Source organism: Eimeria acervulina, genomic scaffold, assembly GCF_000499425.1.
Source record: "Eimeria acervulina Houghton genomic scaffold, Eah_scaff629, whole genome shotgun sequence".
Taxonomy (NCBI): Eukaryota; Apicomplexa; class Conoidasida; order Eucoccidiorida; family Eimeriidae; genus Eimeria; species Eimeria acervulina.
The window spans coordinates 6,967-19,928 of record NW_013547237.1 but is presented as its reverse complement, the minus strand read 5'-3'; the positions used below and the strand labels follow the sequence as shown (position 1 = coordinate 19,928).

General features: G+C 51.4%; 2 protein-coding genes across 2 annotated transcripts; both read left to right on the top strand.

Annotated features, from left to right (window-relative positions):
• Positions 1-476: 476 nt before the first annotated feature.
• EAH_00044940 (hypothetical protein, conserved) lies at positions 477-4,070 on the top strand (the record flags this gene model as incomplete). Its single annotated transcript, XM_013391631.1, has 7 exons — positions 477-491; positions 633-658; positions 1,015-1,432; positions 1,555-1,566; positions 1,844-2,270; positions 2,778-2,940; positions 3,923-4,070. The coding sequence occupies 7 exons, from the start codon at positions 477-479 to the stop codon at positions 4,068-4,070; spliced, it is 1,209 nt and encodes a 402-aa protein (XP_013247085.1).
• Positions 4,071-5,812: 1,742 nt separating this feature from the next.
• Positions 5,813-12,460, top strand: EAH_00044930 (hypothetical protein, conserved; the record flags this gene model as incomplete). The annotated part of the gene is made up of 12 exons (XM_013391630.1): positions 5,813-6,294; positions 6,515-6,943; positions 7,125-7,882; positions 8,211-8,398; positions 8,666-9,032; positions 9,202-9,452; positions 9,706-9,977; positions 10,307-10,378; positions 10,633-10,697; positions 10,858-11,056; positions 11,212-11,315; positions 12,045-12,460. The coding sequence occupies 12 exons, from the start codon at positions 5,813-5,815 to the stop codon at positions 12,458-12,460; spliced, it is 3,603 nt and encodes a 1,200-aa protein (XP_013247084.1).
• Between the last annotated feature and the right edge of the window lie 502 nt (positions 12,461-12,962).

Sequence of the window (12,962 nt, the reverse complement as noted above, 5' to 3'; positions counted from 1 at the left end):
AGACAAAACAGACAGAGACAGAGACAGATATAAAGAGAGGCAGAGACAGAGACAGAGACAGAGACAGAGACAGAGACAGATATAAGAAGAGACAGTGATAGAGAGAGAGACAGAGACGGAGACAGAGACAGATATAAAAAGAGACAGTGATAGAAAGAGACAGCAATAGAAAGAGAGAGAGAGACAGATAAACAGACAGCTCCAATCACCCTACACAACAAATACATATCGATGCATGCACTGGAGACAGAGACAGACAATAAAGAAAGGAGAAAGAGAACATGCATGATAAGAATATGCACAGCCCAAACAACTCTTCTTCTCAGGAACATCAATTATACAAAACATTTATTTATTTATTTATTTATTTGTTGCTGGGGTGTACGTACAGCACAAGAGACGGCCTGTGGAAGACAGTTTTAGAGGAGTCGTCTCTTCAGGGTCTTCACGAGTGGATGCCGAGCACTCGCACAGTGATGGATTATTATCAGGTCAGTGTATCTTGTTTTTCTTCTGACTGTCTCTTCGGGCATGTGTGGGGCGCTGCTACACTTTATTAGGGTTTACTAGGGTTTGTTAGGGTTTGATCAGGGTTGTTTGAGGGTTTATTAGGGGTTATTAGGGTTTGTCAGGGATTCTTAGAGATTATTACCGATTAGTATGGTTTATTTAAGTGTATTAGGCCGTATTAGGGTTTATTAGGGTTTATTAGACTTCATTGTTGTTAATTAATGCTGTTCAGGGCTTATTAGTGTTTATAAGGGTTTTTGGGGTTTATAATTAGGGTTTACAATTAGGGCTCATTAGGGTTTATAATTAGGGTTTATAGTTAAGGTTTATAGTTAGGGTTCATTAGGGTTTATAATTAGGGTTTATAATTAGGGTATATAGTTAGGGTTAATAATTAGGGTTTTAAAATTATGGTTAATAATTAGTGTTTATTAGGGTTTGTAATTAGGGTTTAGGGTTTAGGGTGTATAATTAGGGTTTATTAGGGTTTATTAGGGTTTATAGCTTGGGCTTACAGGAACGAACCCCGGGATCGTTTGTGGAGGCGACTGTGGGGACGTTGAATTGGCATTGGGACGAAATGCAGCAGGCGTTCGGTAGGCAGCAAGCAACAGATCTGCTGGCTTACTTGAGAGCTACTTTGCTGAAGCAGCAGGAAGAGCAGCAGCAGCAGCAGCAGCAGCAGGAGCAGCAGCAGCAGGAGCAGCAGCAGCAGGATCAGGAACTGCAGGAACACCAACAAGAACAACAACAATACAAGACCAGCACTCACCACCACCATCACCGCCATCATCATCACCAGCAGCACCAGCAACACCAGCAGCAGCAGCAGCAGCAGCAACAGCAACAGCAGCAACAGCAGCAACAGCAACAGCAGCACCATAGCAGGGTAGAGGTCGTCTTAGGGCCTCGCTCTGTGGAAGTACGCGACATTGCATGCAGCCGGAAGCAATTGCTGGTAACTCCTTCATGGGTCTTGGGGTTTAGGGTTTAGTGGTTAGTGTTAAGGGTTTAGGGTTTAGGGTTTAGGGTTTATATGCTTAGGACAGAATGCATGTGAGGCGAGAGGGCGTTCACGCGAGCTCTTGCCTGTCTCTCGAGTGTACGGATGCATGCATGCATGCATGCATAAAGTGTCTTTCAGGTGTATGCATGCATGCATACACCCGATGCATGCATGATGAGTGTTTACCCTCATACCCTTATTTGGGGCTTTTCCTTTGCGTCGTAGCTGTGGGTGTTTGTCCCGTCCATGTTTGCATGCATGCATGCATTTTCATGCGTGCATGCATGCTTGTTTGTTTGCATTTGGGGCTTTGTTTATGTGTTGCAGCTGCGGGTGGTGGAGAGGGAGTTCGGCGAAGATTTTCTTCGTTCTGTTGGTTTTTATTTATGCATTGGCAGCTTTGCTTGGAGAGAAGAAGATTTATATGAGTTGTTTGGAGATGAAGAGACACTTGCTGTCTCCTCGGACGTGCAGGAACGCGCCCCACAACACGATCCCAACGATCCCCACGAGGAGACACCTCCACCCCACACCACGCAGGAGACACAGCTGCACGGAACCCATGCTTATGAAACTGCAGCAGCAGCAGCGGCGGCAGCAGCTACACAAGCAGCAACGCCCCGCACCAGACCATCCCCTGCAGCAGCAGCAGCAGCAGCAGCAGCAGAAGAAGAAGCAGCGGCAGCAGCAGGACCTGCAGCATCACTCTTTTATAAAATCCGCAGGATGTCAGAACCCCTGCCGAGGAATATGGGTACGCAATCCCTAACAATTCAATCCAGCCCCAATTCCCGCATGCATGCATGCATTTGAATGCATTTGCATGCATTTGCATGCATATTCGCATGATAAGCCAGCCCCAAACATCCGTCTCCTTACCCTTTAAGGCTTTGTTATTATATTCATGCAGCGAGGTTGAGGGGATGGCTCCGTATATACATATATATATATATATATATAGTATATATATACTATATATATGTACATTATATATATGTGCATATATATATATATATATTATATATATATATGCCTATATGTTTATATGTATGAACACGAATATTACAGATAAAGAAGAAAGACGGAGAAGCATAGAGCTTCTCGGGTGTATGTGTGTACACCGCAGTGTATCATATATATATATATATATATACATATATATATATATATATATATATTTAGGAAGGGATACAGAGGCCTGCGCATGCATTCTGCTGACTGTCTCCTCCTTGGAGACACCTGTGCTGCGGTGTCTCCTCAGGTGGCGGCATCAGCAGACAGCGAACCTTTCCTCGCTCCAGCCCGGCCATGATGCGTATATGCAGCAGCAACAGCAGCAGCAGCAACAAGAGCAGCAGCAGCAACACCAGCAGCAACGGCAACGCTGAGTGGAGCTGGCCTATGAGGACTTGCATCTCCGTCAGGTATTTTCTGTCTCTTTTTCCTGCTGTATATATCATTGAACAAACTCAAAAGATATATATGCTTCAAGAGATATGCACATGCGCATGCATGCATGCATGCATGCATTTACACGAGATGCTAGTAGTAGTTGTCTCCTCCTTTTGTTTGGCGTGCTGCTTTCTATCTGTCTCTGTGTCTTTTATTTATTTATTTGTTGTGTCTCTGTATACTTCGCTTTGTCTGTTTCTTTGTTTGTTTATTGATTTATATGTTTATCTGTCTCCTTTTGTGTCTCCTCATTTTCTGCTTCTTGTGTCTCTTTTTGTGCTGTCTCCTTTTGTGTCTCCTCATTTTCTGCTTCTTGTGTCTCTTTTTGTGTCTCCTTTTGCGTCTGTTTGTCTCTTTATTTGTTTTTGTGGGTCTGTCTCTTTTTACTATTTGTTTGTTGCTTTATTTGCTTCTCGCTTTATGAGTTTTTGCAGCTGATTCTTCGTCTCTTTATCTGTCTCCTTTGTGCTGTCTCCTCGTCCTGCTGTCTCCTTCTTTCTCTTCTCTCTCTCCGCTTCATATGCCTGCTGCCTAAAAGCACAGTTATATCTTGCTGCTGCTATTCTTGCTGCTGATGCTGCTGCTGTTGCAGCTACCACTGTTGCTGTCGTTGCTCTTACTGGTCTTGTTGCTGCTGCTGTTATTAGGCTGCTGCTGTATGCAGCAGCAGCAACAGTCCTTGAAGAGACACTGGAGGAGACGCCGTGTGTCTTTCCTTTTAATGCCTTTGTCTCTGTCTTCTGTTTGTTTTTTTATTTGTTACAGCTCTACTTGCTGTTGTTAACCTTGCACTGTCTCCTTTTGTCTGCTTCTACCTCCTTTTTATCTGCGTACATCACTGCATATATCCCCTTCTGTCTCCTTTGCACTATCTGTCTCCTTTTAAGTGTCTCCTTTTGTTTGTCTCTGTCTCCTTTTAACTGTCTCCTTTGGTTTGTCTCTGTCTCCTCTCAGCGTGGGGCTGAATTTATCTCGAGCCCGCACATGTGTCCCCAACGCCTATCACGTTCAGAGTCTCCTTATACAGCTGGCTGAAGCAGCTACCTCTGCGGGGCTGCATGCGCAGCAGCAGCATCAGCATCAGCAGCAGCCGTGGGTGTAATAATGCATGCATGCATGCATGCATGTACGCATGCATTTCAGGTGCATGCATGTTGGGGCTGGTAGTTTAGAAGTTTGTCTTTCCTTACAACCCACCACATATGCTGACTCAGAGGTGCGCATACACCTCAGAGCTGTGCATACACCACAGAGGTGGGCATACACCTCAGATCTGCCCATACACCTCAGAGCTGTCCATACACCTCATAGATGTGCATACACCTCAGAGCTATCCATACACCTCAGAGTGTGCATACACCTCTCGTAGAAGGGAGAAACAAAGGATAAAAGAGCAATCTCGCGCCTGAGCTTGTCTCTAGGGAGACTCAGGAGACACTAGATATGCTCGCATGCATGCATGCATACGCAGGTTAGGGCTTGCTGCTGTATGCATGCAGTGCATGCAGTGCGTGGATGCATGCATGCAATATGCATGCATGCATACAACAACGCGTAAAGCCAGCCCCAAAGCACCCACCAGCCCAGGAGGGAGGTGGCGTTTGCAAAGACACAGACAGGGAGTTTGTTAATAAATATATTTATTTTATTTTTCAATACAACATTTGCGCTTCTTTTTCTTCATCTTCTCAGCAGCTACTCGCCAGTTATGCTCCTCAGATGTACTTGTAAATATATACTAATATATATATATATATATATATATGTTTATTATTTATTTATGCATATATATATATATATACATATATATATATATATATATATATAACAGAATTAATTTGCATGTACAGGTGTGCGTGCATAGATAATAATCCTCTAATCTGAGCATATTTATTTATTTATTTATTTACTTACTTATTTATCTACATTTAGATACTTTTATATGATTGCGTGCTTGTGAACAGTATGTATACATATATATATATATATATATATATATATACATATATAGACAAGACATACATTTAAATATACTTATGTGAGGAGACACAACGAAGAGGGTTTAAAAGTGTAGTGCCATCGACCGGTGTTTAGGCGACCCGCTCGGGTTTGTTGTGGGTTTTTGAAGTGTTTATAAGGCATTGTCTAGGGTTTAGGGTTTAGGGTTTTAGAGGGAGTAATAAGGGATCAGCAGAGAGGTTGCAGTGCCTAGGGTTTAAGGGATTGCCGGCGTTGTGGGGTGGGGTTTAGGGTTCAGGGTTTAGGGTTTAGGGTGTAGGGTTTAGGGTTTAGGGTTTAGGGTTTAGGGATTAGGGAAGGCCTTGCATGCAGCATGCATGCAACTCGAAGCCCTGGGGCTGGCTGGCGTTGTGCATGCAGAGAGCAGCAAATTGTTGGCTGTACATATCTTCTTTTTTCTTTGTCTCTTTTTAATTGTTTTAAATATATTTTTGTTTGCTTCGATAAAAGAAATAAAACAAGAGACGCAAACATAGGGGCTCAGCCCCCCCCTTCACCGCCGACAGTGTACAGACACCTGAAGCTGCCTGTACACCTCAAGCAGCAGCAGCAGCCACAACAACAGCAGCAATAGCAGCAGCGGCAGGTGCTGCTGCGACAAGCTGCATCGAACACTGTCGCGGCATTCTGCAACAGCCGCTGCCCCGCTGCAACAGTACGAGCAGCAGCAGCAGCAGCAGCAGCAGCAGGCAGCAGCAGCAGCTCAGGCTCTTCTACCTCAGACCCTACTGCACAGAGCAGCAGCTAGCACAACAGCTTGAACTTAATGCTGGTTGTCTGTTGAGAAGCTCCAATAGGGGCGAGGCCTCAGCTGCAGCAGGAGATATGACGGCAGCAGCAGCAGCGCCTGCAGCACCAACAGCAGCAGAAGCAGAAGCAGCAGCAGCAGCAGCAAACACAATGAGCGCTGAAGCAACGAACGGATACACCGGCGAAATGTCGGAAGCAGCAGCAAGCCCAAACGAAGCAGCAAGACTTGCTGTACAGGCCAATGAGGACAGCAGCAGCAGCAACAGCAGCAGCGGCTGCTGCTGCCGAGATGGAAGCTGCAGCAGCAGCAGCAGCTGCAGGTGCGGTCTACTGCAGCGCTGCAGCGAATACCCAACAGGATTTGAGTTGATGCCTTGTGTGCAGTTGCTGCCCAGCCTTTCGAGTGCAGCAGCAGCAGCAGCAGCAGCACCTAGAGGTCCTTCTCTGCGGTTTGCTGAGGTGTACGTACACCTCGAGTCTGCGCTGCAGTTCTTTCTCTCAAGCCAGCAGCATAAAGTGGAGGCAGAGATGAGGCATATAAGGAAGCTGCAGCAGAGGTTAGCAGTGGTGCTGTCTTTAGTCTCGTTTGCTGCTGCATCTGTCTCTCTCTGCTGCTTTGTTATCTGCTGCTCTTTCTCTCTATTTGCTGCTGTCTCGTTATTCGCGGGGGCGATGTTTTAGCTGTACGTACACCTAAGACTACGTCATCTCTTTCTTGAGGGTTTAGGGTTTAGGGTTTAGGGTTTAGGGTTTGGGGTTGCTTCTGTTTGATTGCAGCGCCTGGGGTAATACGCTGATAGCAGCAGCAGCACATCAGCTGCTGATGGAAGCTGCAAGGTCGCACATCTGCACGGCCTACTGCAGCAGCAGCAGCAGCAGCTGCAGCATGCAGCAGCACGCAGCAGCAGCAACAACAGCAGCAGCAGCAACAGCAGCAGAATGGTTGCTACCTTCTGCTGCTGAAATGCAATCAAAATATTCAGCAGTTTTAGGGTTACCAGCAGACCACAAGCAGCGGCTGCTGCCGCAGCTGCTGCAGCGCGAGGCCTTGCTGCAGCAGCAAACCCTCGACTGTACGTGCTGCTGCCGCTGCTGCTGCCTCTGCAGTGTATCCGCAGCAATCAAGGCCCGCCGCTCTATCTTGGCTTCGCTGCTGCACTTCTTGCAGCAGCAGCGGCTGCTGCAGCAGATGCCTGCAGAGATGCGGTGGGTCTGCTTCTGCTGCTGCTTCTGCTTTTGCTGCTGCTGCTGCTGGTGCTGATTGCCGGCTCCCTGTGCTGCAGCTGCAGCAGCAAGTTGCTGCTGCTGCACTTTGGAGCTCTTTGCACACATCCAGCTTCACGTGCTGCTGCTGTTCCTGTTGTTGCTGCGGCTGCTGCTGCTGCAGGCACGAGGCTGTGGGGCTGCTGGATGAGCTTCGGCTGCAGCTGCATGCGCTGCTGCCGCCGCTGCATGCATGCACGCAGCGGAACCCCGAGTTAAATGAGAGGGAACAGGAGGAGCTGCTGCTGCAGCGGCAGCAGCAGCAGCGACAGCAGCAGCAGCAGCAGCCATTCAGCAGCAACAGCAGCAGCAGCATAGATGAGACCATCTTCCGCAGCAGCGAACGCCTCTGCTGCAGCAACACAACGCAGCAGCAGCTGGAGACCCGGAGGCTGTGGCGCTGCGCCTTGTTGTTGCGCCTACAGCAGATGATAACAGAGCAGAGCAGCAGCAGCAGCAGCAGCAGCAGCAGCAGCAGCAGCGACTGGGAGGTATTTGTACGGCTGCCGTTTGCTGCGGTTGTTGCTGCAGTCCTGCAGCAGCCACACGGGGGTTTGGAGACGGTGGAGTGTTTGAGACGGGCAGTGGGGCTTAAGCAGCAGCAGCAGCAGCAGCAGCAGCAGCAAGACGTGCTGCTGCTGTTTCAGCAGCCCACAGAGGAGACCAGAGATATTGCAGAGTGCACCTCATGGCTGCAACTCCTCAACTGTCTCCTCGATTCGGTTATGGCGTTGCTGCTGCCCCGCATCAGCAGCAGCAGCAGCGGCAGCAGCAGCAGCAGCAGCAGCGATTTAAGTGACACCAGGGAATTCGTACATTTGCTGCTGCAGCCATCAGAAGATTGGCCTCTGGGCGTCAAGCTGCTGCGCGAAGACGGATCAGGTGAAGAGGAGCTGCTGCTTCTGTTGCTGCTGCTGCTGCTGCTGCTGCTGCTGCTGCTGTCATTGCTGCTGCTGTTGCTGTCGTTGTCGCGGCGCTGCTGCTGCCAATGCGGCTGCTGCTGTCCTGTCCAGTGGTGCTGTGGGGACGAAGGGTAGTGCTGCTGCAGTAACTGTTGCTGCTGCAGTAACTGTTGCTGCTGCAGCAACTGTTGCTGCTGCTGTAGCAGATGTTGCTGTTGACGTAGCCCATACTGTTGCTGCTGCAGCATATGTTGCTGCTGCTGCTGCTGGAGGCACTCTGTTGTTTTTGTTTGCTGCTGCTGCTGCAGATTCCCTTGAGCTACGCGCTGCTGCTCTTTGCTGCTCTGCATGCGACGGCGTCGTGGCTGCGCTGCAGCGACAGCTTGCAGCAGCAGCAGCAGCAGCAGCAGTACCTGCCTTCCCGCTGCTGCAGCGGCAGACGCTAGAGGCCCTGGGACAAGGCCAGCAGCAGAGACACCGGGAGAAGCTGCAGCTGGTGCGTCTAAAGGAGACAGAAGCAAAGGAGACACCAAAAGAAAGAGACAGAGACAACTGCACATACTAGAGAGACAGATATTGCTGAGACGGAGACAGACAGTAGAGACACAGCAGAGAGACAGATAAACAGAGACACAAGGAGAAGCTTGGGGCAGGAAACTATTACATTTTGCTGCCGTTGCTGTTGCTGCTGTTGCTGCTGCTGCTGCTGTTGGTGTTGCTGCTGCTGTCGCTGCTGCTGTTGTTGCTGCTGTTGCTGCTGCAGGAGTGTCTTTGCGCTGCTTTTAGGTCGTGCGAAGGGGTGCTGCGTCTATGCGGGTTGCTGCGGCCTTCTGAAGCCTTTCTGCGTCTATTGGCTGAGCAGCAGCTGCAGCAACAGCAGCAGCAGCAACAACAGGAGCAGCAGGAGCTTCTATCGTCCTGTGCTGATCTAGCAGCAGCAGCTACAGGAGGTCTGAGCGGCTGCGTTGCTGCGGAGGGGCCCCCGATGCTGCTAACGCCGCTGCAGCAGCAGGCGCTGCAGCGCCTGCTGCTGCAGCAGCAAGACACGCAGGCCCGTGTCTTGTGCCGGCTTCGCCTTGTTGAAGACACTGCAGCATCTGTGCGCTGTGGGGGGGGCCCTAAGCTCGCAGGTGAGAGGAGGAGACAAGGAGACAGCTGCACATACACCTCAAACGCAGCAGCCATAAACAGAGACACCCCACATGCTTCTGTTAATGCATGCGAGGTGAAAGAAACACCATAGAACCATGCTTGCTGCTGCTGTTGCTGCTGCTGCTGTTGCTGCTGCTGCTGCTGCAGTCTCCTCCACACCGCTGACAGCGGCCTTGGCGGCGTCTTTTGAAGATGCGCCGACTTTGCTGCTGATCGCTGTGTGCAACACCCGGCGTGCTGCAGCAGCAGAGCAGCTGCAGCAGCAGCAGCAGCAGCAGCAGCAAAGTATGAGCCCCATTGACTCAACAGACGCCTGGGGAGGCCTTCTCCCAGGGCCGCTGCAGCGCCAGCTGCTCGATCCTCCTCTAACTATGGAGCTGCTGCTGCAGCGCATGCAAGTAAGCAGCAGCAGGAGCTGCAGCAGCAGCAGCAGCGGGCGATCCTGCTGCGGAACTCGCAGCAGGGGCTGTTGCTGCTGCAGCAGCAGAAGGCATGCAGCTAGCTGTGGCAGCGAGCGACGAAGAGTTAAATAGAAGACGCACAATGAGACCTTGCAGTTGCTTTCGAGTGCAGCAAAACCCGCTGCTGCTGCTAACTGATGTTGCCCGCTGCTGCTGCTGCTGCTGTTGCTGCTGCTGCTGCTGTTTGCAGGATTCCCCGTCTCTGTTGGAATCTGTTGTAGCTTTTTTGTCTCTGGCGCTGGTGAGCGATCCTTCTGTGTACGTCGATTCTGCTGCCGTGGCTGCTCCTCCTGCAGCAGCAGCAGCAGCTGCTGCTGCTGCTGCTGCTGCTGCTTCTGCTGCTGGTACTGCGGCAGATTCAGCTGTACAGGCACCCCACGCCTATGCGGCACGAAAGGGAGCCGTCGGGTTTTTCTCTGCGCTCGCCTGGCTGCCTCCTGCTGCTCTCCGTCTTTGTTTGCTGTAAGCCCTGTACATCCTGCTGCTGCTGCTGTTGCTGCTGCTGCAGCCACGTGAGATGGATTGTCCTGCTGCTGCTCGGAGTGTGTAAAGCGCTGCAGCTGGGAGAGCAGCAGACTGTCACAGGAGCTGCATGGTAGGACCCGCTGCTGCTGCTGTTGCTGCTACTGTTGCTGCTGCAACCTTTCTGCTTTTTCTTTTCGTCTAGTGTGGAGGCATCCTTGCGTGATGGGGCGCATCTGCTGCAGGAGCAGCAGCAATTGCTGTTGCTGCTATTGTTGTTGCTACTGTTGCTGCTGCTGATTCTGCTGCTGCTGCTGCTGCTGCTGCAGGGTTGAGGTGTTGCAAAGCCACGCCGTAGACCTCCGAGCCGAAGACGTTCTTGTCCCTCTTGACATTGCAGGGTAAGCGTCTTGCTGCTGCTGTTGCTGCTGCTGCTGCTGTTGCTGCTGCTGCTGCTGCTGCTACTGCGCTCTTGCGTGTCTCCGAGTGCCATCTTAGAGTACTGTCTCCTGTTGCGGTGTCTCCTTTGCATGTGCTGCTTGTGCCGTTTCCAACTTAACTATGTTTGCTGCTGCTGTTGCTGCTGATGTTGCTGTTGTTGCTGCTGTTACTGCTGTTGATGTTGCTGCTGTTGCTGCTGCTGGTGCTGGTATAGGGAAGGCGCGGAGCCCGCCCTTGATGCGGTGTATAGGGAGCTTGTTGCTGTCTCCGAAAACCCCAGTAAGTGCAGTTGCAGCAATAGCAGCAGCAGCAGCTGCTGCTGCTGCTGCAACTGCTGCAGCAGCACCTCGTACACAAGCGATATCTACAGCAGCCGCAGAAACAGCTGCTGCTGCATCAGCAGCACAAGCTGGAGGCGGTGTTTGCGCTGCTGCTGCAGGATACTCATGGCGTATGCGGGTGCATGCAATGGGGCTTGCAAGGGCCTGCAAGCTATCGAACAGCAGCAGCAGCAGCAGCAGCAGCAGGCGGCTGCAGGAGCAGCTACAGCAGCAGCTTGTGCTGCACTTTCCTTCGCATGTGCTGCCCGACGACCCGGGACTGTCTCTTTGCTGTCTCCATCTGCAGCGACTAGCTGGGTAGGTGCAGCAGCCGCAGCAGCAAGAGCAGCAACGGCAGGAGCAGTAGCGGCAGCAGCAGCAGGAGCAGTAGCGGCAGAAGCAGCAGGAGCAGCAGCTGTTGCTCCTACTGCAGCCGCGGGTATTTGGTGTGTCTTTGTTTGCTGCTGCTGCAGCTTCCCTGCGGAGGTGCCGCTGCCTCCTTCTGAGGTGCTGCCGAAGGTGCTGCAGCAGCAGCAGCAACTGCTGCAGCAGAACGCTGGGAGCCTGACTTGCGGAGGTGGGTATTTCTCTCGTGCTGCTGCTGTCTCCTTTAGCTGCTGCTGCTATGCTGCTGCTGCTGCCCCCGCTAATCGCTGGTGCTGCAATCTGCGCAGTAGTTTGCTGCTCAAGATGCATCCCTGCACCGTTCTCAGCAGCAGCAGCAGCAGCAGCCAGAACAGCAGCAAGAGCAGAAGGCGCAGCAACTGCACCACCATAAGCAGCAGTGACAGCAGCAGCAGCAGCAAAGTGCGGTGGTGTTGCGGTTGCAGGCCGTCTGTCTCTGTTACGATTGCTTCGGGTGTCTGCCCAGCTGCTGCCTTCTTTGCTGCTGTCTGAGGGAATATCGGTCTCTTCTTTTAAGGTGGGTTTGGGGTGTATGCTCACCTCCTCTGTGCATGCAGTGCTGCATGCGCTGCTGCAAGTGTCTCCTCCTGAATTCTGTCTGTCTCCTTTTCTGTCTCCTCTTCTTCCTCTCAGACATTCTGGCTGTTGGTGTTTGAGGCGGATAAAGCGCTCTGGGTAGCAGTCACGAAGGCAGCAGGTTTGTCTCCTTTCTGTCTCCTTTCTGTCTCCTTTCTGTCTCCTTTATATCTCCCTTATATCTCCTTTCTGTCTCCTTTCTGTCTCCTTTTCTGTCTCCTTTCTGTCTCTTCTCGTCTTATCTATATTCATTTTCTCTTTTTCAGTTGCTGCCATGCATTCTGTGCTGCTGCTGCATGTGCTGCATGTGCTGCTGCTGCTGCAGATGCTGCTGCTCTCAGCCGCACTAACTGCGTCTACCCAGCAGCAGCCACCATGGAGAGCAAAATGCAGGCATTGCCGGGGGCCCCCAATCCAGCAGCAGCAGCAGCAGCAGAAGCAGCAGCAGCAGCAGAAGCAGCAGCAGCAGCGGAGGGGGATTCAATGGGGCTGCATGCACGCTTGCTGCTACGAACTTTATTTTATGAGCTCGTGTGTCTCTACGGCCCAGCCATTCTGGCTGTGCCTCCAGCTGCCCCTCCTGATGCCTGTCTCCTTGCTGCTGCTGCAGAGGTGCAGCAGCAGCTGCCGCAGCACGTGCGGTTGCTGCTGCGGCACTATGTCTCTATGCAGCAGCAGCGCCTCCCCGGTGTTGCTAGCAGCAGCAAACTAAACCTTATTGTCTCTTCGCGTTGTAGCTAAGGCTGCAGGGACAGCAGCAGCAGTTGCTGCTTTGAGCAGCAGCTGCATTTTAGAGCTGCAGGGACAGCGGCAGCTGTTGCTACTTGGAGCAGCAGCAGCAGCTGCATTTTAGATCAGCAGCAGCGACTGCAGCAGCAGCAGTTGCAGCAGCAGCATATCTGTCTCCTGTCACCACTCCTAAAGGAGACACCCAGGAGACAGTAGCTACCGCTTCATTTTCTTGCTAAACATCACCGGCTGTATAATACCTTTTGCTGCTTCCTACCACACTGCTGCTGCTGTTGTTGTTGCTGCTGCTGCTGCTAAGCCTTTGGGAGACTGCCTCTACGAAAGAGCGAGCTGCAGCACCACTGCTGCAGTGTACAGACACCCGAAATTGAGCAGAAGCTGTCTCTCTTTGAACTCCATTACGAAATCATCTGCATGCATACTGCATGCACCCTCTGAGGGTCTCCTAACATTAACTTTAAGATAGCCGGAGGGGGGCTACGAGGAGACAGAG